The 27,512-nt window shown below is 39.0% G+C and overlaps 1 protein-coding gene across 1 annotated transcript in view; it reads left to right on the top strand.

Annotated features, from left to right (window-relative positions):
* The window catches only part of FIG4 (FIG4 phosphoinositide 5-phosphatase), a 63,512-nt gene that overhangs the window by 16,066 nt on the left and 19,934 nt on the right, over positions 1 to 27,512 (top strand). Inside the window, exons 6-16 of the mRNA XM_079971611.1 lie at positions 74 to 222; positions 2,396 to 2,524; positions 5,057 to 5,157; positions 6,138 to 6,300; positions 7,145 to 7,242; positions 16,469 to 16,602; positions 17,782 to 17,898; positions 20,954 to 20,999; positions 22,481 to 22,629; positions 22,895 to 23,061; positions 25,130 to 25,268. Coding sequence (XP_079827737.1) covers positions 74 to 222; positions 2,396 to 2,524; positions 5,057 to 5,157; positions 6,138 to 6,300; positions 7,145 to 7,242; positions 16,469 to 16,602; positions 17,782 to 17,898; positions 20,954 to 20,999; positions 22,481 to 22,629; positions 22,895 to 23,061; positions 25,130 to 25,268 — 1,392 coding nt within the window. The remainder of the gene's footprint in view (positions 1 to 73; positions 223 to 2,395; positions 2,525 to 5,056; positions 5,158 to 6,137; positions 6,301 to 7,144; positions 7,243 to 16,468; positions 16,603 to 17,781; positions 17,899 to 20,953; positions 21,000 to 22,480; positions 22,630 to 22,894; positions 23,062 to 25,129; positions 25,269 to 27,512) is intronic.

The raw sequence follows: 27,512 nt of genomic DNA, 5'->3' as shown, positions 1-27,512 counted from the left end.
AACTGTGGACCTGTATCCTGAATTATGTCAAAAGTGCCTCTACCATTGTATTTCTTTTTCATCCTGATTCCAGCTACAGCTATGATCTGTCCCACTCTCTTCAGTATAACCTTACTGTTCTGAGGCTGCCTCTTGACACACTAAAGGCAGAAACAACTCGAACGAGGCAGGAGAGTTTTGATATTTTTGAAGATGAGGGACTTGCAACTCAGGGTGGAAGTGGTGAGTGTGACTTAAATAGAAATAAGCCATCAGGCATATATTTGGAATTATTTCAACAGCAGAAACATCTAGCTCTTTGTTATTGATTGTTGTAGTGTTGTAACAGCTCCAAATTAATGAAAGATTACATAAAGGGCCAATTACAGCTAGTAGAGTTGGTTTTTTATGTTTTTGACCAAGACAATGTCTATAAAAGATTAATTGCTTATTTTGGTAAGTTAAATGGTAACTCAGGAGAATAATTGGACATGCTGAAATATTTTTTTTGGATAATTGATTATTCAACTAATTTGAAGGTTTGATAGATACAAATTTATGCATGAAGCATTAATCTGTCTTCCGTAGCATTTAAATAGTGTTAATAGCTACTGCTGTTTTGTTCAACTGTGCCAAATGCTGATGGGAAAATAGGGTAGTGCTGTTTTATCTTGTTAGAATTGTAGTGTTTGGGAGCACTCATGAACTTAAGCCAAAGCCTTTCATTATTTTATTTTTGGATCAGCAATGAAGATTAAATTTGTTTTTAAAATTTCAGTTATAGGAAAAGAGAGGGATAAGTTACTGGAGGAAAAATATGGAGAATTTGGGTCCTGTTTAGACATTCTTAAATTGTATCTGTGGAGGGGCTGCCTGTACAGGCCTCTCCACCTGCAACCTTTGCATGTTGAGTGGGAAGGATTAAAGGGAAATTATCAGTGCATATGGCCAAAAATGGTTACAATTCTTCCCTAGGTACCATTTTGCAAGGAAGATTGCAACCATGTTTGCTCAAATGCAAGTTCAATTTCCCTTCATGTTTCCAATCAATATGAGAAGATGGAGGTGGAGGGGCCAGGGCCAGCAGGTATACCCCTAAAACCCCTCCACAGTTAAAATTTGAGAGTGCATGAGTAGGGTGTTGGTTTTTTGTCATCGTGAAGGGAGTGAGCATGAGAAGCACTCATGCTGGCTATCCTGCAATCTTATAGAATCATTAATAATAATTAGATGAAGTATCACTCATATGGGCAGTTCGTAAAACTCCTACCATTTTTGGGGTGGGGGAGAAGTATATATAATGACTCTCTTTCTATAATGTTTGAAGGAAATCTGGCTTTCCTAAATGCCTCTTAATACATCACCCTGGGATCTTTGGATAAAGGGAGATATGTAAATTGAATAAATAATAAAATTAATAATAGTACAGTGGTACCTCGCAAGACGAATGCCTCATAAGACGGAAAACTCGCAAGACGAAAGAGTTTTTCGTTTTTTGAGTTGCTTCGCAAGACAAATTTCCCTATGGGCTTGCTTCGCAAGACGAAAACGTCTTGCAAGTTTGTTTCCTTTGTCTTGCAAGTTTGTTTCCTTTTTCTTAAAACCGTGCATTCAGGGGGTGCAGTTGCGACTTGACTTCGAGGAGCAACTCATAGCACGCCTTTTTTGAGGTTTTTGAAGACTTCGGTGATTTTTGAAGCTTTTCCAAAGTCTGTGCTTCGCAAGACAAAAAAATCGCAAGACGAAAAAACTCGCAGAACGAATTAATTTCGTCTTGCGAGGTACCACTGTATTGGGGAACTTTGTTTCCTGAGAGTGGCTTGAGCTCCTGCTCCCATTTCACCTTTACAAGACATAGACTGTAGTTGTAGTACAGTGGTACCTCGGGTTACATATGCTTCAGGTTACAGCCTCTGCTAACCCAGAAATATTACCTCAGGTTAAAAACTTTGCTTCAGGATGAGAACTGAAATCATGCAGTGGCGGCGCAACGGCAGCAGGAGGCCCCATTAGCTAAAGTGGTGCTTCAGGTTAAGAACAGTTTCAGGTTAAGAACAGACCTCCAGAACGAATTATGTTCTTAACCCGAGGTACCACTGTATATGACTAAAGTAGAGCCCTGCCACACCAGACCAAAGATTTGTGTAGTCGAGCATCCAGTTTCCAACAATGGTCAGCCAGAGACTATTGACATTGTTTCTGTTTCCCCCTGTCCGTGAAAACAGTGCAGAATCTCAGGGGTGAGAGCATTCAAAATCAGTGATTATGAAAAAGATCTCTGTTCACTGTTTAAGATAGATAAAAATAGATTATTGCCTAAATATGTATATAATTGATTTGAGTTGGGAACAATCAGTTTGGTCAAAATCCACATTGAGCACACATACTTACTGTTTTGGTTTCAATTATTTTTCAGGTGTGTTTGGAATTTGCAGTGAACCTTATAGGAAATATGTGTGGAATGGTAAACTGCTTGACATAGTCAAAACCACGGTTCATCGAGACTGGTTGTTGTATATTATTCATGGATTTTGTGGACAGTCAAGTATCCTCCTACTGTTGGTGATTTATGTTTACTATAGTAACAGCAAATTGAAATTGTAGAAAGAGAAATGAATTATGGTAACATACAATATAGTTGTTGTTCAGTGTCTTCAGACATGCTGATTAAACCCATTCACAAATTAATTGCCTAGTTCTTTTTTAAAGGATCTTTCTTGGATCTAATTGCTATGAAAAGGGGACATGAGTTTTCAGTTTTCATCTGCTGCATAGATAATGAAACACAATGAAGGAAAATTCTTATTTCAAGCATGCATGTTACGAGAAATCGTGCATGGGCTAGTATTGCCAGTGAAGAAATAAGGGCTTGATAATAGCTTAATTTACCTATCACAGTGACCATGTCTTTAACTAGCTCCACTGTGAAGTCAGGTCTCAATAGGATAATTGAACAGACTAATTTAGGGGCAGATAGTTGGAAACACAAAAGAGTAGAATTACTATAAAAATACATTAGTTGAAAACAGCTCCAAAATGTGCAACAGAAGAATCAAATAGAATATACACTGAAGCAAATGACACTTTATTTGTTATTTTTGAATTGCAACTAAAAATATCCTGTGTAAAATATTATTTCCATTTGTAGTAGCCTTTACTTGTAGCTCCATATGTTTAAGATTGAAAACTGCAGATATTTCTAAACATAAATCACGTTGCATGTGAGCATAGGGCATGTATCTTCCAAAGCTCCCCCCTAAACCCACACGATTATTAAGGACTATTATTTGTAATACTGAAGCCTGATGCTCAACGTAATATCTGAAATTGAATTGTTGCATAACTATATGTTTAGTATTTGGTTCTTAGATTCTTTTTTAGTTCAATATATATAAAACATTCTGGAAATAATATGCTTTCATTCAGCATTGCTTTTAGAAGGTCATCTAGCCTTAGCATAAATAGTCTTTGTGAAGTAGCCATGGCTACCCTGTACATTCATTAAGGACATTTATGAAAGAGCATTGAAAGGGGATTTGCTTTTTTTATCTTTCAATTTTATTGCAAAAACCCACATTTCTTGTTTGAGAAGATGCGTGGGATTACAAGTCTGTGGCAAAGTGGTAAACATATTCTAGTCCCACAGTCTCAGGGCTACTGAATGTTTGAGAGTTCTCATATCTGCTTGAAATAACTCTTTGTCCAGATAAAGTAATCCTAAATAGTTAAAAACCATTTCTTTTGCTTTTGTTATCAATTTTGTTGTTTGAAATGGAAGCCCTGCAGATGACTATATATTTTTAAAAATAGAATAGAAATAGACTATATCTAAAAAAATAGACACAGCCTTTGACTGTGTCGACCATGGCAAACTATGGCAAGTTCTTAAAGAAATGGGAGTGCCTGATCACCTCATCTGTCTCCTGAGAAATCTCTATGTGGGACAAGAAGCTACAGTTAGAACTGGATATGGAACAACTGACTGGTTCAAAATTGGGAAAGGAGTACGACAAGGCTGCATTTTGTCTCCCTGCATATTTAACTTATATGCAGAATTCATCATGCGAAAGGCTGGGCTGGATGAATCCCTAGCCGGAATTAAGATTGCCGGAAGAAATATCAACAACCTCAGATATGCAGATGACACAACCTTGATGGCAGAAAGTGAGGAGGAATTAAAGAACCTTTTATTGAGGGTGAAAGAGGAGAGTGCAAAATATGGTCTGAAGCTCAACATCAAAAAAACGAAGATCATGGCTACTGGTCCCATCACCTCCTGGCAAATAGAAGGGGAAGAAATGGAGGCAGTGAGAGATTTTACTTTCTTGGGCTCCATGATCACTGCAGATGGTGACAGCAGCCACGAAATTAAAAGACGCCTGCTTCTTGGGAGAAGGGCAATGACAGGCCTAGACAGCATCTTGAGAAGTAGAGACATCACCTTGCCAACAAAGGTCCGTATAGTTAAAGCTATGGTTTTCCCATAGAAGGTTTTCCCATGGAAGTGAGAGCTGGACCATAAAGAAGGCTGATCGCCGAAGAATTGATGCTTTTGAATTATGGTGCTGGAGGAGACTCTTGAGAGTCCCATGGACTGCAAGAAGATCAAACCTCTCCATTCTGAAGGAAATCAGCCCTGAGTGCTCACTGGAAGGACAGATTGTGAAGCTGAGGCTCCAGTACTTTGGCCACCTCATGAGAAGAGAAGACTCCCTGGAGAAGACCCTGATGTTGGGAAAGATGGAGGGCACAAGGAGAAGGGGGCGACAGAGGACGAGATGGTTGGATAGTGTTTTCGAGGTTACCAGCATGAGTCTGACCAAGCTGCGGGGGGCAGTGGAGGACAGGAGTGCCTGGCGTTCTCTGGTCCATGGGGTCACGAAGAGTCGGACACGACTAAACGACTAAACAACAACAACAACAACAAAAATAGAACTCTTCATCTGCTTCAAAACAAGTTACAAAAAGGCACTGAGAGTAGGTGTATTCATGTATATGCCAGGACTAAGGGAAAATTCAAGAGAAATAAGCTAGAGAAATAATATAAAGATCTGTAACCCTTAACTTGGCTTCCAAGAGCTGCTCATTTATGGTCGTCCAGTGTACGTCACCCTGATAGCTAGAAGATCAAGTAAATTTGCTGGAACACGGTTTCTGAAGAGAGGAGCGAACTGTGAGGTAAAATAGATCATTATCTGTTTTTTCACTGTGAGAGTTTCATGAAGACGTGTTATTGCTATATAGAGAATAAGACCTTAAATCCTTTGGCTTTGTAGCACGTGTATTTTGCCTCATTTGGGCAACGATACAAGCAAATCTAAAACTTGTAAATCTTTTTTGAGGATGACATTTATAGTTAAAAATTCATGTGGTGTATTTAATGTGCTTAATTTTTTTAATGTAAAATACTGGAAACCCCTGGGCATTAGTGAGTGTCCTTGAATTCAGTGATCTAATTTACCATATATCAATTTACCATATACTATATATTTCTAGGCTTTGTTGTGCAATTACAGGTATGCTACAATTTTCTAATCACACTGTGCATGTTCACATAGGAACATGCTTACTTATGCCTATCGGTGCAACTACCATTGGCAAGTAGCCCTAAGGGAACATGGCCTTCAGATGAAAATTGTTTCCCATTCCTGAAATAGACTTACAAGCCAGCGTATACCCAGGATCCTTATTCTCAAGTGGACGTTTCAGATGATGATTGGATTCCATTTGAACATCAAGGTCTAGGGGATTATTCAGAATTGTCTGTCCTTAGTTCTTTTTGTTGCCTAGAGACGCTGCTTACCTACAGAGGTAAGGGAACAAAACATCTGGGACAAGATAAAGCATATTTCAGTAATTAAATTCCTTAGGCTTATACCAGGCAGTTCTAGTACACTCATGGGTCTCTGGTTTGACGCAGCTATGGATTTAGGCTGTTCAACCTGAAAATGTTTTTGTAGAAGAAAGCAAAACTAAAATTAATAAGTTGTTCTCTCAAACAAATTTGTTTAGGTCTGGAGTTAAAAACCCTTAAAGTTGGATTAAGAACATTTGTTCAGCACTGCTTTAACTATGATAAGTCTGATGAATGGGTGGTATAAATGTCACTTACGAGAATGCGGCTGAAAATGTGATGTCCTGGCTTTTTTTTGGTACAGGGAGATGTAGCTAACGAAGTAGAAACTGAACAAATACTCTATGATGCTTCAGTGATGTCATTTTCTGCTGGAAGCTATTCATCTTATGTCCAAGTGCGGGGTTCTGTCCCTCTCTATTGGTCTCAGGATATTTCAACAATGATGCCTAAGCCACCAATTACATGTGTGTATACAATATGTTATCTTAGAACTTGTACAGATGCCTACTGTCAAATCACTAGCTCTCATTAATCCATTCCATTGGATGCAGGGGATATAAATGTTGTCCTTCCAAGTCGCAGACAAGACAAGGAATTTTTTTTTTTTGCGCACACGCATAGCAATTATAGGTGAAAAGAAAGTAATGGGACATAGGGTGTCAACTAGGTATCTCTTTTAATGTCTAGCTTGATCAGACATCTATTCCAAGATCTATTCCTTGGACCTGTTTGGGCTCCACTATTCAGTCCCTAAACTAGGTCTGATTTTTCAACTGAAGGCGGTTTTGCATAGGGTTTTGCCCAGTTCCCCCTACACACAGCTGCCCCCAGTTTGCAGCCTGGCAATAAAATTACAAGGATTGTAGAACCACAATTGTACCCTCCCTTCGGAATTATTTGCCCAACATTTCCTTACCTTGTGCTTCCATAAGCCTTGCTAGTTTTCATTTCTATTTTATCATTTTAAATGGGAGTTCCAGATTCTTTTTTTTCTTTTTTGGCTGTCCCTTAACAGTCACAGGTCAGGAATAAATATATATTTATTTATTCTAGAAGGCAAAGAATTTCATCAGTCTGAAATAAACCAAAAAAATGTTTCTTTCTCCCTACGTTGTAATTTATTTACAAGTTTATTAAGCTTGCTCAAACTTCATAGTGTGTGCTTGACACTGTAGTCAAACGCTCCCACTCCTATGCCAGCCTGAATATTTTTGAGACTGCTAAAACTTGGCACATTCAGTGGTGCAATTCCTAATAACAAAATACTTTAATCACAATCCACCTAATAATAGTAGTTCCTTTTTCTAGTGGATCAGGCTGACCCCTATGCACGTGCAGCTGCTCTTCATTTTGATCAGATGCTCCAGAGGTTTGGCTCCCCTATCATAATTTTGAATCTTGTAAAGGTAAGGCACGGTTTTATCTTAATTTATTCATTTATTCATTAAGCTAATGAACTTTTCATATATTCATTTCCTTGTGTTCATTTCTCAGAGAGAGACTACTGAAATCAAGATGTTGGCTCTTAGAAGAGCAGTGTTTAGCACTTAAGATGCAAAGTAGCTTTAATGATAAGTTCGTGTGTACAGTGATGGGCAAGCTTTTGAAGTTAACAGGCTTCATGAAAAATATATCTGGGAACAATGCAGCTTCCACCTTTGATTTTAATTTGCAGATAATTATATTTTACTGCTTTTATTATTATACTGTTAAGAACATTGCTTTATGTATTCTAATCTCTTGAACATTCTCGAGGAAAGGCATCTGGATCCAAGCTACATTTACTGAAGATTCCACTGCCTTCTGTTGGTTTAGAAAGAAGCAGTGGCATAGCGTGGGGGGTGCAGGGGGGGCCGGCCGCAATGGGTGCAACATCTGGGGGTTAGGGGGCACAAATCCACGGGTTAGGGGGCGCAAATCCATGGGTTAGGGGGCGCAAATTACTTGCCTTGCCCCGGGTGCTGACAACCCACGCTACGCCACTGGAAAGAAGGCTGGTTCTCTCCCTATCCCTTCTCCTAGTCCCCATGAAAAGCAGCTACAAAGGATCCTTCAAGTTTCTGAAGCCCATTTATAGGGGGCAAGTAGGCTTTAAGCCACTTTTGAGGTGTCAGCAAGTGCCTTTTCCTTATAACTTACCAGTGAGCCAGTTCTTCCCGCTGAAGTGCTTAAAATGCAGTGGGATAATCTGTTGAACTGTCACACGAAATAGAGACTTTTGTGCCCTTTTGTAGGTTTCAGCTATGCCCTTTGGTATGAAAAGTGTTTGGAGCATTTATGTAAGGTAAAAAAGTAAAGGATCCCTGGACGGTTAAGTCCAGTCAAAGGCAACTATGGGGTGCAACACTCTTCTCGCTTGAGGCCAAGAGAGCCGGTGTTTGTCCACAGACAGCTTTCCAGGTCATGTGGCCAGCATGACTAAACCACTACTGGCACACAGAGGACTGTGACGAGTGCCAGAGTGCACGGAAACACCATTTACTTTCCCTCTGCAGTGGTACCTATTTATTTACTTGCACTGGTATGCTTTCAAACTGCTAGGTTGGCAGAAGCTGGGACAGAGCAATGGGAGCTCACCCCGTTGTGCGGATTTGAACCGCCAACCTTCTGATTGGCAAGCCCAAGAGGCTCAGTGGTTTAGACCACCTGTGCCACCTGTGTCTTAGCATTTATGTAGCACAGTTCCTGGATATCTTTGTCCTGTTTGCAAACAGATGGTACAGATCCCCCATCCTTGTGAAACCAGCCTCCTCTCCTCTTCCAAAAATCTAAATGTCTTCAGGTGCCATATGTACACTATCTACAGACCATCTGCAGTGTTTGACAGCCTTCAGCAAATGATGCATAGACATAACTTGGTGAGTGCTGATGTGAGGGGGAATTGTACTCTGAGAAAGCTTGCATGATTCACTGCACTCTTCCTTGAAGACCAATCCAAGTCTTAAAAGTAAAATTGGAGTCCTAATCCACCCCCATTTGTGATGTGTGTAGCATTTTTAGGCATTGTGTGCCAGTGTTTTATATTTGTGGTTGTAAGCACTTCTACTAGAACTCAGTGGCTAGCATAATTGTGGTATCCAAATAAATAAAGTAAAAATAATGCAAAAGTCATTTTGGAAAGTGAGGGCTCATTTTCAAACCAGCTCAACTCTGACAGCTCTTTTAGACAAAATCTGTCTAAAACTACTTCTTTAGGGGTGGAAATATCTTCCCAACAGTAATCTAAAGCATATAATACATTTTGCATTTTCTTTCTAATAATAATAATAATAATAATAATTATTATTATTATTATTATTATTATTTTACCCCATCCATCTGATTGGGTTTCCCCAGCCACTCTGGGCGGCTCCCAACAGAATATTAAAAACACGATAAAACATCAAACATTAAAAACTTCCCTAAACAGGACTGCTTTCAGATGTCTTAATTTACAAAATATTCTTTTGATCTGTGTAGAACATAAATTGGAGTGAAGGAGCTGTGTCTTGGGAATAAATAAAGCAGGCTACCAAAATAGTTAATTTGTTTTCACTTGCATTGTTCCAGGGCTCTTTCAGAACAGCTGTCAACAGCCAATTCAACACTCCAAAATGCATTTGCCTAACAGGATATGCAAGTCCCATAAGAGTCTTTCAACATCCCTCTTTCTCCATCTCTGTCAGCTTCTATTTGTGGATCCTCCCGGGAGAAAAATAATATTAGTACCATTATTTCAATATATTGTAAAGCTAAGTGTCAGGGGCTCAGGAGCAGAAGCACAGGGAAGAGGGGAGATGGAGAGCGAAGGGGAAGAATCTGAGGGCAGCGTAGAAGAAGATGACAGTGGCCCGAGAGATTCCATGAGCCTTTCCAGCGAATCGGAAGATTCACAGAAGGGGGCGCCAGTGGCCAGGGCAAGGGGATTCCCAAGGGGGACACTCCAGGAGCAAGGGGCCATCAGGAACTCCCAGAGTAGCAGTTGGAAATCAGGACCAGCTTCCCCACCAGAGCATAGTGGGGGGGAAGAGTCCCAGGTATCGAGGGCAGAGGATTCCACACCAGGGAGTGAAGATAAGTCAGGGCTGGCCACGCCTCCGTCGGAGAGCCAGACAACGGAGGGGAGGTCAGATCCGGGCAGTATCCCGGAAGAGGGAAGCAGTGACAGAAGCAGTGTGACGGTCAGGAGGAAGGTCACTGGGTTGGCGCGAGAGGCAAGTTCAAATGTACAGGAGCGCGGGACAGCAGAGAATGAGGATTGGGAACCGGGTCCTAAAGCCCGCCGGAGACAGGGGGAGGAGTCAGCCGACTCAGCGTCGGAAGAGTCCAGAAAGGGGAAAGCCCAGGCGGGCAGGAGGACCCAGAGGAGGAGAGAACAACGGAAAAGGTGGAGCAGGGCTAGGATCTTAAACTGGTGTCAGAGGGGAGGAGATTCAGACGGGACTTCGCCGGTCTAGGGTTTAAGACGTAGGGCTGCGCGCTGCGGCTTTGGAATGGAAGTTGAACTTCAATAAAGACTTTTGTACATAACGACGATCAGGCGTTGGTCCTCTGTGAGCTGGGACCTAGGGGCAGCTCTGACACTAAGTTAAACAGATACATGTGAGGCTCTACATGAGGTTTCTAAACAGAACAGGGCACAGCCAAAAGGAAATTTAATGTGTATAGAGGTAAGCAATTTTTACCAAGTTTTTAGTGCTTCAAACATAGTAAGTTGTAAAAGACTGATGTAGGAAAAAGGGCAACTATTAAAATGTTTCTCTAGTTGCCAAGACTGTGGTGCTCTAGAAGGAGCTAAATCTTAGGAACTTCTGTAACATTCTAGGTAAAATTATTTCAGGATACCTTTACAGAAGTTTGAAACTCTGTAGTATTTCAAGAAGAAGTTGAAAAATTCCAAACCAGTTATTCTGGCTTTCCTTCCCTGCATCTGAAGAAGGAGGGGTGCCATAAAGAATGACTAAGCTGGTTATCGGCAGGAACTTTTCACCTTGAGATGATAAAACTGGAAAAGATGTAAGGTGACTCTCTGATCAGTGTCAGCCACTGGCAGCAATGTTTCTGCCACACTCCAAAATCCCTCATGGGATGGTCAGTAGAATCACTGAGTGCATAGCATCTGTGCATCGTTACTTAGTGCATCATTGATTGGCTGCCTGGATAGACATATTTTCTAGGTAGTGCAGTCACAGGCAGATTACACGCACATGGCATGCTCAGAGCATTAGGGTGGAAGCAAAAGGCTGTAGGGACAAGAGCTGATGATTCATATGTGTTCTCTTTAAATTGCTGTGCCCAGCTTGTAGAGGAGAACATGGACCCAAGCCAGGTGTTTCTTGTCATAGCTCTTTAGAAACTGGAAGAGATGGGGGAAAGTAGCAGATGTGACCAAAAGATACATTATAATGATGAAAACAGCTAGAAAATAGGGAAGCAACAGATGGAAGAAGTTTTCAAGCTATCATCTGTCAGGACTGGTCGTTGTCCTCTTCAGATCACCACACAAACGCTTCTTGTTCTTTTATAACTTTTTATTGTGTATTAAACAAAATAATCTTATAAACAGTTCTTAACTATTATTCCTCAGAGTCACTTATTTCAGATACCTTCTGAGCTCTGCTTCTCCGTGACCAGCCACCCTCAAAATGGCGAAGGCGCCTTTCCCTTCATTTTCCCACTCTTTTTTCTAACCTCCTGGCTAGAGCTGGCCTGTATCTCCCCTCCGAATCTGAGCTAGAACTTAACCCTTGCTTTTCCTGTGAACAGCCGGTTCCTCCCTGTTGTTCCTCTTGCTCCCTTCTATTAGATTCACTGCTCTCCTTCCCCCCTTGGGGAATGCTTTCTCCCTCTGATAAACTGAAAACTTCTAACTCTTCCCTGACATCATCAAAATATTAATACTGTGCTAACTCAGCATTAAGTCTTTTTGGAAAGCAGACACTTTCTTTGGTACTTTATATTCTTGAAAGCAAATGACACCTAAGGAAGAAAAATCCACTTTTCTGTTTAGACAATTCCCTTGTCTCATTTATACTTTCCTTCTGGTGCTTGTTATTCTGCCTTAGTATGTTAAATATGTTAAGCATTTGCTATATTTTTTTAAAAAGCTATCCAGACATCTAGCCCTACCTAGTACATCCAGAATTGTGGCAAATCTTTATGTCTGTTGTATACAAAGAACAAGAGCAGTAAAATTTTCTATGTTTCAAGTCTATCCTTGGAAAAGGGTGACTTGACTCATATTTTGTTAGGCATATTTTAAATTGCACATCATTTAAATTATTATAATTATTCCAGTACCTGAACTTTCATACATTAGTTTTTGCCTCTGCAGTTCTTGTATTATGACCTACTAGTCATAGAAAAGATGTGATAAATAGTGTGTGCTATTTATAACGGACTGAATGGTGCAGCCCTATTGAAAAGCTTTGAGCGAAAGGCCTGCTGAATAATGCCATGGCTTGATTAAGCCAGATGCTGCCCTTCACTATTGTATCAGTGTATATTATTGTTATTTACTCCCTTGGGCTAATATGACCATGATGGTCAAAACAATAACAATAATAAATGGAGAAGAAGAGTATCCCAAAAGGTAATCATAGACCAGCCTTTGCCCATTATAATAATAATAATAATAATAATAATAATAATAATAATAATAATAATAATAATTTATTATTTATACCCCGCCCATCTGGCTGAGTTTCCCCAGCCACTCTGGGCGGCTCCCAATCAGTGTTAAAAACAGTACAGCATTACATATTAAAAACTTCCCTGAACAGGGCTGCCTTAAGATGTCTTCTGAATGTCAGGTAATTCTTTATCTCTTTGACATCTGATGGGAGGGTGTTCCACAGGGTGGGCGCCACTACCGAGAAGGCCCTCTGCCTGGTTCCCTGTAGCCTCACTTCTCGCAATGAGGGAACCGCCAGAAGGCCCTCGGCGCTGGATCTCAGTGTCCGGGCTGAACGATGGGGGTGGAGATGCTCCTTCAGGTATACAGGACCGCGGCCGTTTAGGGCTTTAAAGGTCAGCACCAACACTTTGAATCGTGCTCGGAAACGTACATTAAGTGCAAACTGAGTTGACTATATAGGCTTTGTGTGCCTTAGTGTCTTGCATGGGCTTATTAGGGGCAGAAAGTTGACTGCCCTACGCATGCATTTGTTGTCAGGATGAGAGGGACATTTTTTTTTCAAAAATCACCTTGATCCCTGTGCCACGGACAGAAGATGCTGCTAGATCAAACAGCCTTCTGTCAGAAAAAGGACACCATCTGCAAACAACTTGGGATGATGACACAAATATATCACCTTTGAAAACATTCTGCAAATAATACTAGGAATGTTTTTTTAAAAGTACAAAAAAAGAAGAAAGGTTTACACTGACAGCATTTTGTAACATATGTTTTAGGTGCATAATTAAAAGCTTGCTCTACATTTTTGAATACGATACTTGTTAAAATGTCTACAGTGGAAGTCATGATTACATGAAAATGCTGAAAAGTATATCCCTAATTATTTTTCCTTTCCACATTGCATTAAACAAACAAATGCATTTTTTTAAAAACCCTCATTTATCTGAAGAGAACTTCCAAATACTTGAATTAGAAAGCCTCTCTGGTTGATTAGCAGTTAATTCAATGCTTCCTCACATGAACAGGATACTATTTCCCCTTCCCCCTACACACAAGTGGTAAGAGAGCATTAATGTTAACATCCTAGCATCAAGCACCCACAGGGAGACACATTTGCAGCCACACTACAGAAGCCCTGTGAATGATTCACATGGCAGAGTCATGTGAGCCTGGATACACAGTATAGTTCTAAACTCAATCTAAAAATACAAGAGCCACAATGATTTTGTTCCTTGTTATGTCTAATGTTTACAACGGCCTCGTGCTTGGCTTCTTAAAGGCCATTTTGAATTGGGGGGATGTGTTTACGTTTTAGTCACTGGATTTATACAATTGAAACTGGCATTTCATGAAATGTGCAACAATGGTGAAGTAAGGACAAAAAAGAAATTAAAAAACCTATTCAAAAGTGTTACTAATTATAGATATTATCTAGTCTTGGACTGGTGAAGAGGATTTATGATAAAGACCAGCCTCTTGAAAATCACACTAAGTTAGTACTTCAGTATATTTTTATATCAGAAGCACTGAAAGTTTGAATTACTAAACAATAGTTGTATATTCAAATATAATTTCTTTCTTTCCTTTCTTTCTTTTATAAGTCCAAGTATGGATAAGTTTAATTTATTGAATTGTTTCATAAAACATTATTCCTCTAAAATTTGTATGGAGAAATGTTTTAACCATGGGTTGAATACAATGACTGTGAGAATGGAAAGCAGCTGGGCATGCAGTGGAGGTTGTTTCACTAGGGCTACTGGGCACAGACCTGCCAAGAAGAATCTCAAACAATTTATAAATATCCCCCGTCTCAAAACAATACACTTTTTCCTGTCCCACAGACATTTTATACTTTCATTTGAATGTAGAGCAGTTCCTGGAGATACTTATTTCAGTCTCCTGTTCTCTGGCCAAACAACTCTCTGTACCACTTAGCCAATCCCAATCACAGAGTATTGCAATAGGTAAGAAGTCCCTTCTGTGTGTCACCAGGAATTATTTAATGGAAATTTGCAATATAGTGCTTGGCCTTGAAATAAATTTATCATCAGTTTGCACTAGCAGTTTCATCCTTGGGTGGTTACAGAGGTCATTTACTCACCCACTGAGGGACACAGAAGGTAAGAGAAGACAGCTTACTTCCCAAAACGTTATGGTTGTCTAATAGGATGTGCCACCCTCAGCACCAGGTTAAAAGGTCTGAGGACTGCTGTTCTGCTTCTGGCACCTCTACAAAACACTTCATTAGCCTTTTAGTTTGGAAGGGACAGTCAGGCTTTCTCCTTGGTCCCAATTATCTAGAGGACTATACTTAATAGGACTTGAAAAAAATCTGTCTGAAAAAATATTATGACTATGCTTTAACTTTTGAAAATCCACCTCACAAAATTATTTATTATTTTCCCTTGCTTTCTACAGACTCAGGCTGGTGACTCTGAATGTGGAAAGGAGCTAGTCTCCATGCCAGTTCTAGTCTTTATCAGCTTGTTTTTTCTCAAAAGCATTGCCATTATAGACATCGAAAGCCTTGCCATCATAGACACATTGTATTTTTATGATACTAGATCATTTCAGGAGGGAACTAAAAGACAATATAAACCTACATATTAGTCATTATGGATACTGACACTTACTTCCATTGGCCTGGTTCACGTGGCACTGTAAGCCAAGCTATGGCTTACCAGGACCTAAATAATTGGGCAGGCTTCTGGAGAAAAGCTCACAGTCACTTTGTCTTCCAAGGTCCTTTGTGTTCCTATGCTGTGCTGAGCTAAGCCAAGGCTTGATTAAACAATACCCCTGCCCAAGAGCCTGTTCAGCAGCTCGGCTTTCATAGCTGGAGTCAGTCAGGCACCCTGTCCTCCCAGGCCTGGTGGAACAAGGCCTTCAAGCCAGGGAGCAGGTCTTCCAAGATTCACAGCCAAGGCAGAAGATCTAAGCTGAGGAAAGGATAATCCTTTAGTTTGTGATTATATACAGCAGACTTGGCTGGTATACAGGCTTACAAGGGGCTTCTGAGTTGACATGCATAGGACTGCCCAGGATGTGACATTAGTTGTGTGTTATTTTTACAGTTTGTTTTCCATAAACTCTGCTCAAAATCCATATATTTGCAAATGTAATTTGGGTTTGGGGTTAGGATATGGAATTAAAGTCCAGCTCATTACACTTGTTTCAGATGGAAAGCCCAGGATAATGAGGTTTAAATAGGCGAGATTGCTATTTTCATACACTCTTCTTGCCACGGAATAATGTTTCCACCCTGTGAGTGGGTGAGGAGCACATGGGAAGTTGTAATAACTTTGCATGTCTAATAGGCCCATACATTTGTCAGAGCTCAGGATTTTCCCAAAGTGTAGCTGACATTTCTTATACTACTTGGGCTTCTATTTCTCATGGCAACATTATCACTTGAAGTCACTGAAGAAAAAGAGTAGCTTAATACTTAATGAGTATTAAGGAGATCATTTCTTCCTAGCCCATTCAACCTAGGCCCTCAATACAGAGGTACACCTGGCACCTTCATTACATACTTTCCATTGTATCCTAAATACACACCTATTCATCTTGACCTTTGACACTTGATACATATATTTTAGGACCACTTTTGATTTGCAATCTGTTCCAACTGTTTTTAATACTGTATTTTAAGCATGTCTTGGGATCTCATGATGAATGGCAGATGCATACTCTAAAAAATAATAACATATGCTAAACAATAGTGACTCTTCTTTTTTTGCATTGTTACATGTGCTCACAAGATCCCAGGACCTTGCCTTTTTAATTGAGTGAAATGAACAGATTTTTCTGTCAATTTAAGGAGGCTTGAGACAGTGATTCTCTTCATTATCTTACATCTGTGATGATCCCCAGAAAGGGCTGCCTACACTTTGTGGGGGCAGAAATAAATCCTACCCTGCTGTATCATTTGCAATATTTGTGTTCTCTTTTTTGTTCAGAGTTAACATTACTTTGTGTATGTACTACCATGATCAGTTAATTTTTCCCTTTTGAAGGAACGTGAAAAACGGAAACATGAAAGGATATTGAGTGAAGAGCTCGTTGCTGCTGTGACCTACCTCAATCAGTTTCTACCTCCTGAACATGCAATTGTATATATTCCATGGGACATGGCCAAATATACGAAGAGGTATTTGTTTTATTACTAGAGCAGCACATGAATCCAGATGTTAGTTGGGACAGAGGGAACTTTGTCATAACTCTCTTCAGAGTGTGTCTTTTGTGGACCTGGAGATGAAGTTCCATTTTTATATTGTTCATTTAGTGTATCATGGGAATGTAAATGAAGTGTGAGTCATTTGTGTTAAATGGTACTGTTTGGAAATCAAGCCAGCCAGCTCTGCATTTCAGAGGCTTTTTGCTTAGGCTTTAAAACACTTCATGAGTGGAATTCAACATTGTGCTATTACAAATGTTCAATCTGTGCAAGTATTTCAGCTTATCCCCCCCTTTAGTGTTTTGACCTGTGGTAGCTATATTGTGTTATACCCTGCTCCCCGTGGCAGCCATTTCGTAGCTGTTGCCCACAGCACTTTCTCAAAATCCCAACTGTATCAGATAGTTCAAAATGGATTGTGAGTAGTTTTACATGAGTAAAACTAGCAGAGTTGTTTGATTGTTTGTGATCCCTTCTTCTGGAGATGCTGTAACAGGAATGGGAAATCTCTGGCCCTCCAGATGTTGTTGCACCAACTCCTGCCATGGTGTCTGTGGCTGATGAGAGTTACCAGTTCCCCATCCCTTTTCTATGAAAATGATTTTGCCACAGAGAAATGGAAGTAGTTAACAGGTTATGCTTTTACTGATACAGTGGTGCCTCGCAAGAAGAAATTAATCCGTTCCGTGAGGCTCTTTGTATAGCGGTTTTTTCGCCTTGCGAAGCAAGCCCATTGACAGCTTAGCGGATTAGCGCTATTAGCGGTTTAGCGGCTTTTAGCAGATCAGCTGATAAGCGGCTTAGGGCTTAGGAAAAGGGGGAAAAAAGGGAAAAAACCCCGCAGGAACTCGCAAGACATTTTCGTCTTGCGAAGCAAGCCCATAGGGAAATTCGTTTTGCAAAGCGCCTCCAAAATGGAAAACCCTTTCGTCTAGTGGGTTTTCCGTCTTGTGAGGCATTCGTCTTGTGGGGCACCACTGTAGTGTGTTGCTATCTTCTTTTTAAACTTTGGTTAACATTGCTTAGGGATACAATGCATGCAGAGTGCAGAAGAGGCTGGAGTTTATTGAAGTGATTTTTTTTTTGTTAGTTGTTCTTCCACGAGGGTAAATACAAACATGTCTTCAGTGTTTTGGTTTTATTTCCATCTAGCAAACTGTGTAACGTCCTTGACAGGCTGAGCGTTATTGCAGAGAATGTAGTGAAGAGAACTGGCTTCTTTGTAAATCGTCCTGCTTCCTACTGCAGTGTCTTGCACCCAGATGAGAAGTATGTATGTGGGAGAATGCTCTCTTGTGTATAATTATTTTAAAAGATTTCTAAAAGGTAGTTTGAAATCCATATTCATTTATTACCGATGTAGATCAAATAGAAAAGTATATTCCAGATATTTCATAACAACAAGGGGTAATCAATCTCTTTGTCATACAATAGTGTTTTATTATTTGTGTTGTCAGCAAATCTCCTATACCTTTAATTTTATACTTTCTTGCTTTCCTGGGAGATGATAAACAGTTCTAAGAACATTAATTGAAGGTTATTTGTAAGCAGAAGTCAGCTAAGCTTTTCTGGCTGATTCAAGAACACCAATTTCATGGTCCTTTTTTAGTATAGTAAGCCAAAAGTTCAAATCTCATTATTGTGTTTATTCATTACAACTATAACCCACCTTTCTTCCATGGAACTCAAAGCAGCATGCACATGGCTTCCAAATAGTTTTCAAGCCATGCACAGACCAGATCCTGACCTGCTTGTTGGATGTTACTTTATTTGATGTAGATTGCTTATTGTAGATTGCTATGTTTTATTGTCACATTTTTGTATTGCATTAGATTGTTACAAGGTGTACATTCTTTGTTTCTTCAGCTAGTAAACCGCCTTGAGTATTGTAAGATAGAAAGGCGGTATACAAATTAAATGATGATGATGCTTGTCATAGCTGCTGTATCCTGTGCTTTTGAACCTTGCCCCAAGTTCCTAATGAATAATTAGTATGAACTATTTAGGGAATACATGCAGTAGTTTCTCATGTACACTGGGTTTCTCTGGGTGATTTTTAAATCTTGGCAGCTATCTTGCCCGCTCTAAACTCAAAAGCCAGTTGAGCACTGAGTGCTATTAGTTGAAGTCTTATAGCAATATTTGTTAAAGCACAGTGCTCTTGTATGCTGTGGATTGTCTCTGAAGTCACCTAGGTTTCACTAATGCCAATTTTGTGAAGTCCACCAGGATACTAAAGTTCCAGTCCAAAGAAAGCTCATCATGCTTAAGTCCCATGGAAAAGAATGAGAAAAATTATTTGGAACTTATTTGTTCCATTAAATGGCACTTAAGTGTGACTAACTAGCTTTGATTCATGGTTGAAGAGTTCTGATTATTCCAGGGAGATAATTTTTATTATTTCCCTGGTCAATTGTTTTTAAATCTATGGCACTGTCAGTGTGCTATTTGAAACTACCTACCTTTGTTACATGTGATAGTTTGTCATTTCTAGCTAGACAAAGGACTTCCTTAATTATTCATTTATTAATAAAACATCACATGGAAGGAGAAGAGAAATCTCAATTAAATCTTGCAGCCCAGCTCCTGAAAAGGAGCTCTCCTCAAGCTGCTTTAGAGAAAAACAGCAATTGACTGTTGAAAGATAATTTCCTCCTCCTTTTTCAGTAAAGAAGTATTTACACAGAAACAATTTGTTGCTGTTGTTACAATTTATATACTACTCTTCATCTGAAGATCTCAGGGCGGTTCACAAGATTAAAACCATTGGTTCACAAATTGCAATACCATCAATAGAATCTAATGATCAGTTACTGTAAACCAGTGTTCCCCAACCTTGGGCCTCCAGCTGTTTTTGGATCTCAATTCCCATCATCCTTGACCACTGGTTTTGCTAGCGAGGGATGATGGGAGTTGTAGTCCAAAAACAGCTGGAGGCCCAAGGTTGGGCAACACTGCTGTAAACCATGGCTAGGGAACTTGTGGCCCTCCAAGTGCTTTTGAACTCCAGTGTCCATCAGCCCCACCCAGCATAGTCAGTGGTCGGGGTTGGTAGGAGTTGTTGCCAAGCAACATCTGGAGGGCCACAGGCTCTTTATCCCTGCTAGGAATTATATAGGGAATGCAAACGGTATTTTATCATGTAGCAAGTTCTGCCTCACATGGTTTATTTCCTGGGTGATTTGATAGGCTACATCTTCCCAATACAAAACTGGTTTCTGTATATTTTATCAAAATTAATGTTGGTATACACATTAACACAGCTTTGCTGTTGCTCATTTCTTATTTGTTTCAATTGGCTCTGAGTAGTAGTCACTAAGATGATTTATTCTTCAGATACTGTAGTATAAGAGGCAAAATACAAATCTTAAATGTGTGTAACAAAAAAGACTGTACTTGTAATGCTTGATTTTTCATTACAATTTACAAATTAATTTGAGACTGCTTACACAGTTATTGATCTACCACATACAATTGCTTGATTCAACTTGTTAATATATTTTTATGTATTATTCAATGGTGTATAAGCCATTAATATTAAAGGGTATTTTTTAATATTTACAGGCAATTCATTTGTGTTGGGATGTAATGAAACCTGTTCTTGGGGAACCATTTGTCTTGAGACCTGAATGTCTATTCCATTACAAAGCATTCAGAGTAATTTATATGCTAATGGAAATTAACTATGTGGAAAGTATTTCATTCAGGTGAAGTGTTGGTAACAATTTTCTTGAGTGAACTGCTTTCTTCAAAAGAAGAAAACTTCCTACCCAAATTGGGCCTTTTAGTACTGTAATATCAGCCTTGGCTTCCCATACAAGGTTCAAACAGGATTAGTAGCATTTTCCCTTTCCTCTGTGCCATAATACCAAGTGCCCTGGTTGTAGGATAACATTTTCTGTTTAAGCATTTCTGTGAAAGAACTGAGGCCTACTTGTGCACTTAAGTTTATAAGCTGCACTTTAAACCAAAACTGACCTATACTGAGCTTGACTGAAGGCTAAGCATACACTATTTGTTTCTAAATTGAATTTTCCAAGTCTGCACTTTGACCTTTGTCAGCATTTGTAGAACTATGCATTACATTTCACCCCCTTTCAAAAATGCAAGGTAATTTCTGTTGATGTTTACTGTAGCCACTTCAGGTTTCTTTGCTAGAGCAGAGCTTCAGATTCCTAGAATTATCTCCCCAAGGATTAAGCTCCAGAGTTGTAAATGTCTTATAGGATTGTCTCCCAGGGTTATGTCTTTACTGACTGAGGGCAGATTGATGATAATTCTTATAGAATCAATGCTTTGTAACACACAATGTTCTGTCTTACAGGTGGAATGAGCTGGGAGGAATTGTGGTTCCCACTGGCCGTTTACAGGTATTTTAATGGAATTGATTTAAAACTGTTTTTCATGGGCCACTAGAAAGCATCCTGATGTTAATGTAGTTGGCATAATAATAAAGCCTGAGATGCCATTGGGTACTAAGGTACATTTGTCCCATAAATATCCCTAGTTTGGTACTCCATAGAGGTATTATCGGACTTTTGGTTAATTCCAAGCCAAGTGTTGGAACTACACGGACTTGGAAATGTGTGTGATCAGTGTAGTCTTTTCTTCTTCATTGAACAGAATCTTTATTTAATATACAGTGGTACCTTGGGTTACAGATGCTTCATGTTACAGTCGCTTCAGGGTACAGACTCTGCTAACCCGGAAATAGTACCTCAGGTTAAGAACTTTGCTTCAGGATATGAACAGAAATCGTGCAGCAGCGGCAGCGGGAGGCCCCATTAGCTAAAGTAGTGTCTCAGGTTAAGAACAGTTTCAGGTTAAGAATGGACCTCCGGAACGAATTAAGTTCTTAACCTGAGGTACCACTGTACAACATAATATCCATAATTTCAGTTCCAAAAATGTTTTCTGTTAATGTTTACACTTCTACATATTCATAGCTAAAATGCACACATTTTTCTGTACAAAGCAGAATTGCTGCACAATGTGCTATAGATGTGCAAGCACACACTTGATGTCTCTATAAACATATGGTTTTTTCCCAAACCCTTTTAGTATCAGGGTTGAAAACAGTTTCTTCTAAATGATATCCAATACTTCAAATTTAAAGTTGTATTATGTAAGAAAGAGAAATCACTGTATCAATCTTATCAAAGCAATATGACTGCAATATGACTCAGAAAAAGGTTTCACTTATCTCATACTGTGGATATAGTTAAAAAAATACATTTGTTCAAGATGCTTGCATAAAACCAAACATGAGAAACCTGCCGTGAATTGTGGAACTGAGAAACCCGAGATAGCTCAGTCGGTAGAGCATGAGACTCTTCATCTAAGAGTCGTGGGTTCAAGCCCCATGTTGGGCAAGATTCTAGCATTGCAGGGGGTTGGATGATGATCCTCATGGTCCCTTCCATCTCTACAATTCTATGATTCTGTGAAAAATCTGTTTAGTTGCATCCCACTCAGATGCTTGTAAAGAGAAAGAGAGTTGCACTGGTAGGAAGATGTGCAACTCTGCTTCCTTAAATGAAAGCTCCTTCTGTTTATGGGGCATTTACATTGGTTTCTATGTATTATAAATTAACAAGAAAAAAATTAAAAAACCTGAACTATGTGCAAAAACAGTTCCGTACACTTTGAGTGAGTTTTCAGTGTACCTAAAAGACTTCCATGGGTTTGCAAATGTGAAAATCTGCACCAGTGAACCACATGTGCAACCTTAATTAAGTTCTATTAGTATAGATGATTTGGTGGCAAAAATTACTGTTATGCCCTAAAGAATAATTTGATATTTACTAATGGACTTGAAACTAATTATATGTCCCTGCACTTATTTTTTTAGACTGGAGTTCTTCGAACAAATTGTGTTGACTGTCTGGATCGCACGAACACAGCCCAGTTTATGGTTGGGAAATGTGCTTTGGCCTATCAGCTTTATTCCTTAGGCCTGATTGACAAACCCAACCTGCTGTTTGACACAGATGCCGTTAGGTAAGACATTTTAGAAATTATCATTATTATTAAAATAGTAGTTTTTTCCTACAACTGTTAATAGAAAAGGAGCATATACGTTTTTTGTTATTGATACTTTTCTAATTTCTGTTTTGACAAATCATTTTAGATAAGTATGGATGCTTACACTTAAAAAAAAATCTAGGTGAAAGATAGTAAAAATAAAATGGAAATAATCACTGGCATACTGTTGTAAAAATTCATCTTGTTGGAATTCTTAACCATGTTGTTCTCTCTACTTTAGATTATTTGAAGAATTGTATGAAGATCATGGAGATACATTGTCACTTCAGTATGGTGGATCTCAACTTGTTCATCGAGTAAAAACCTACAGAAAAATAGCACCTTGGACCCAGCATTCTAAAGATATTATGCAAACTCTTTCAAGATACTATAGTAATGCTTTTTCAGGTAACTTGAATTCTTTCTCTGAGATTTCCAACATTTGTTGTTTTTGATAAAGTGAGAATTATTTTTTAAAAAACACAGATTTTTTTTAAACTGGCTACATGGTGCTATTGAATTTTTATGATGAAAATGAAACTGGGTCAAAATAGCATGTTGACAGCCTGAAAGGTATTTGGGTCAGGATCAACTTTAAATTCAGTAGGACAGCTTCAGAGTTAAACCTTAAGGGTTGGACACTGTAATTGCTGTCAGGCATGACAGTGTAACCCTGGACAAAATCTGCCTTCTCTCAGTGAGCAGAATGGTAGTGTTCAAGCAGCCATCAAGGGTCTGTTTTCCAGCTCCCATATAGGCTGTAAAATATCTAAAACACCCTGTGTGTTAGTGGAAATCGTTCATGGCTTGGAGTAAAGCACTCAGTCAAACAGTAGCATTATAATATGCTAGCAGGGGCCATTTACTTCATAAGTGCCACTGCAGTTGTTAAGGAACACGAAACCATGCAGAAGATTACCTTGCTAATATGAGCATTAAGCCCAAATGTATGCAGCCAAGTGATCTATTCTGAGAAATTTGAGTGCAAGAATGGTAAGTGTTTAGACAGAATCCTTCATAAATAAACTTATTTTTCTGTAAAGAAGCAGACAAAAATAACATAAAAATAAGTGAAATAAGGTCACATAGGCAGGTAACTTTCTTCACTGCTTGAATGAATTGGAATTGCCAAGCAGAACTCAAGATTAGAGGGCATCCAAATGTCATACTGCGGTTAAAATGTTTAGAGCCAGACATGCTGTTATTTCTATTATAGGTATAGGTATAAAAGTGTGTCCTTCTAATCCCTTTTCAAACAGGCAACAGAGGACAAACAGCAGTTTAAAGTGCAGCATTTCTGTCAGGCATTATAAGCCACTGATTTCTTTCCACGTTATGTAGTCAAGATTATTGGAAGAACCATTGTAAAGCAGTATATCTGATCTGTCTAGGAAGGGTAATGACCCACTACAGACTTCAGCATTAATGTTGCCACATTTCTTGTTTCTGGAATCTAAAACAGGCTATTTATCCAGAAACAGGACTGGACAGTCAACTTCCCTTTAATTGATATATAGGAAAGTAATCTGATTACTCTATCCAGTTAATCATGGTGCACTACAGTCCTAGTCGTACTAATTCTGGCCCTTTAGATTTTTTGCCGAGTGAGGGCAATGAAGTGTTTAAGCTAACTCAATTACTTTGGCTCATTAGCTCCTGGTTATATGTCTTTCCACAGACGGCATACAAAAAATGTGCTAGAGCACACGTAGGTACAAAAATAATTTAGAAAAGAATCTGTACAGGATTTTCTTAATTGCAGTGCACACTTTAAGCATGGCTAAAGGGAAAACAGTTAATGTTTCCATCAGTGCTTCATCTTTTAATAAAACTACAAACTACTATTTTTCAAGGCCCAGCTTTGTTGTATTAGTTTGTTCATAAAAGTTACTGCAGTTATTTTCACATTTAACAGACAACATTGATTCTTAAGGTAGCTCCAGTGTTACTTCCCTGTTGCTTTTCTTGTATTCGTTTTCCCCCAGTTGCATTCTAAAGCTGTGTTTATTTTGATAAACCTGCAAGTTATCCTTGTATATCATATGCTCTCTGTTAATTTTATTGATAATGTTTTGGAAGTTTGCCCAGACATGGAGGAACATTTCAAGGCAAGTTCCCAAAACAAAAAGGAGTGGAGTGAAATGATTGGAGAGGAGAAGGGGATGGAGATTTACAATTGCAGTACACGTTGGGGTCTTACCATTTACAATTTTTTCCTTCCTTTTGAATATATTAATACTTTTCAATGCCAATAGCTGTACCAACCACTGCTTACAAAGGCAAAGCTCCTCTCTCCAAAAAGACATTTTGAGAGGGTCAAACTGTGACTCCTGAAATGGTCACCCCCAGTTTGCAGTGTGGCAGTAGGGTGGCAAATTGGTGTTCTTGGTGTTGTTGCTTTCAGCCCATCCCTGGATTAACCATGTATCACACATAAATATTTGATTGGCTCTCAATTGTTACTCATTTCTTCCAGATGCTGACAGGCAAGATTCAATTAACCTGTTTCTGGGAGTATTTCAACCAGAAGAAGGGAAGCCTCACCTCTGTGATCTTCCTACTGATTTTTACTTGCACCAGAAAGACACAATGACTCTTATCCAGGCAAGGAGAAGGTATTTCATGACACTCTTCTTGTTAGCTTCCCCCCAAAATTAGGGCGATGTAATCAGTACCATAAAATAATTCTAAAACCAAGTAGTGCAATATTTTAAGCTAAAACAGCAACATAAAACAGTTTCTAATCCAGACCAATAAAAAATACATTACAAGAATAGTAATAGTTTTTTTTAAATATTTGGCCTGTTGTTTTAACCAAAAGCAGATTGAAATTAAAAGGTCTTCAAAGCCTAATCTAAAACAATCAGAGAACAAGTTAGCTGTATCTCCTTTTGGTGTTCCAAAGATATGGGACCATCACTGTCAATGACCTAATAGTCATTGATAGTATATGTGCAAGAAGGGTTTTTGTGGCCCATCTCAAGGCCCAGACCCATTCATACTGGTTCAGGTAGTTCTTCAAGTAAACTGAACCATTTAGGCTTTAAAGAACAATACCAGCAATTGCAGCCAAATGTGAGTGGCTCACCAATGGAGCTGATACAGAATTTTTATAGCATTATCTGAATGCTCAGTTCCCACAAGCATCTGGATGGCTGCATTCTGTACCAGCTGAAGCTTCCAAAGTGTCTTCAAAGTCTTATGTAAAGCACATTAGTAGTCTTGTATGGATGTGACAAGAGCATGAATAACTGAGGCAGGGTCCACTGCTTCTAGATAGAGTCGCAGCTGAAGTATCAGCATAAGCTGATAAAAGATGCTCTTAGTCATCACCACCATCTGTGCTTCCATAGACTGCATAGAGTCCATGACTTGGTCTTTCAGGAGAAGTGTGACCATATACCAAACCATTTGTACACCTCTACCCTCTTCCCATAGTACAAAAGAAGAAAGAAGAACTGGTGAAAATCACCTTCACCCTCCTCTTCAGTTAGCAGAGGCTCCTGCTAGATCAAATACTCCTTTTCAATTGAAGGGCTCTTTCCAGTCATGGAAGGGTAGTATAGGAGACAATCTGTTGTGCCCCACTTTAGGTTGTCAGATTTGTAAAGTTGACAATGTAAATAAAAATGAATGAGTAGCGTTCTTCTGTTCACCATCTCCACATCTATATAGAATACGGCTAGCAAGGTGCTGAATCAACTTAACCTCATATTTCATAGTAGGATGAATCATTGTGCCAATTTGTGTTCTGGAAGGATTTGCTGTCTTCAGTGTTGTTCCCTGCTTTCAATAAGCAGTTAAATATTGTTCCACATGACCCCAAAGGTTAAGTTCTAAGTTAGATTTGTAGTCTCATTTGATAACACGTGTTCCCTTTATCCTCAACCTAAACTAAAAGTTACTATTACATCTTGTAACAAAATGATCTCAGTTACAGGCTACTGGCCCATCTTCAGTTGTGTTTTCTACATTAAAAAAATTAAAATATTGCCACTATGTTTGTCAAGTAATTCTTAATAAAAAAAACAACACAAATTTAAACATAAGGCAGAACCTCCATTTGCTAAAACCTTAGTCATACTGAGTTGACAAGGGTTTAAAAAGGCAGAACCTCCATTTGCTAAAACCGTAGTCATACTGAGTTGACAAGGGTTTAAAGCACCGTATGACATTGCAAAGTTTCTGGCTATTATCTTTGATTTTTCATCTTTTTAAACTGCTATTAAATTTGTAGGTCTTGACTTTTTAGCTCCAACTGTGTATGAGCTTTTGAGACCAATATATATTGATTGTGCAGATCAATATAGCCATGCTGCCCTTGCAGACTCCAGAAAATTCTTCATAAAAGTGCAGTTACACGGCTGAGACTATAAACTCTTCTAGCCAAGAAGGGTTTTTTATCTTTTCACACCTAGGTTACCAGATCAAATTATTCCTCAGTCAAACAAACAGCAGGATGTTGAAGTCAATTTCGTTATGTGTAGAGCAATAGACACATGGACCACAATCCATATTCCCTTGTGTGTGACTAGCATTTCCATTGCTGGTTATAGCAGAAAGAGCTCCAAAAGCACACATGGCTATCAATAAACTCTAATTCCGTGTTCTATGTCTCAAGAAGAGATTATGGTTGGAAATGTTTAAATTGGGCAACTATAATAATTTCTAACATAACATAAGTTTGATTTTATGATGTAGTTAATGTAATTATAACCAGACAATTCTCATAGTTTAGGGATGTAAAAAGTGGAGTCCCCCAATATTCATAAGTTATTTGGAGTTAATGGTCAGTAGCAAAGTAGTCAAGTTTGCTGATAGCACTAATAGCTCAGGGTAATAATAGAGATTGCAAAGAT

Source organism: Podarcis cretensis (assembly GCF_951804945.1).
Source record: "Podarcis cretensis genome assembly, chromosome: 3".
Taxonomy (NCBI): domain Eukaryota; kingdom Metazoa; phylum Chordata; class Lepidosauria; order Squamata; family Lacertidae; genus Podarcis; species Podarcis cretensis.
Note: the sequence above shows the minus strand (reverse complement) of the source record. Positions and strands in the feature narration are given on the sequence as shown.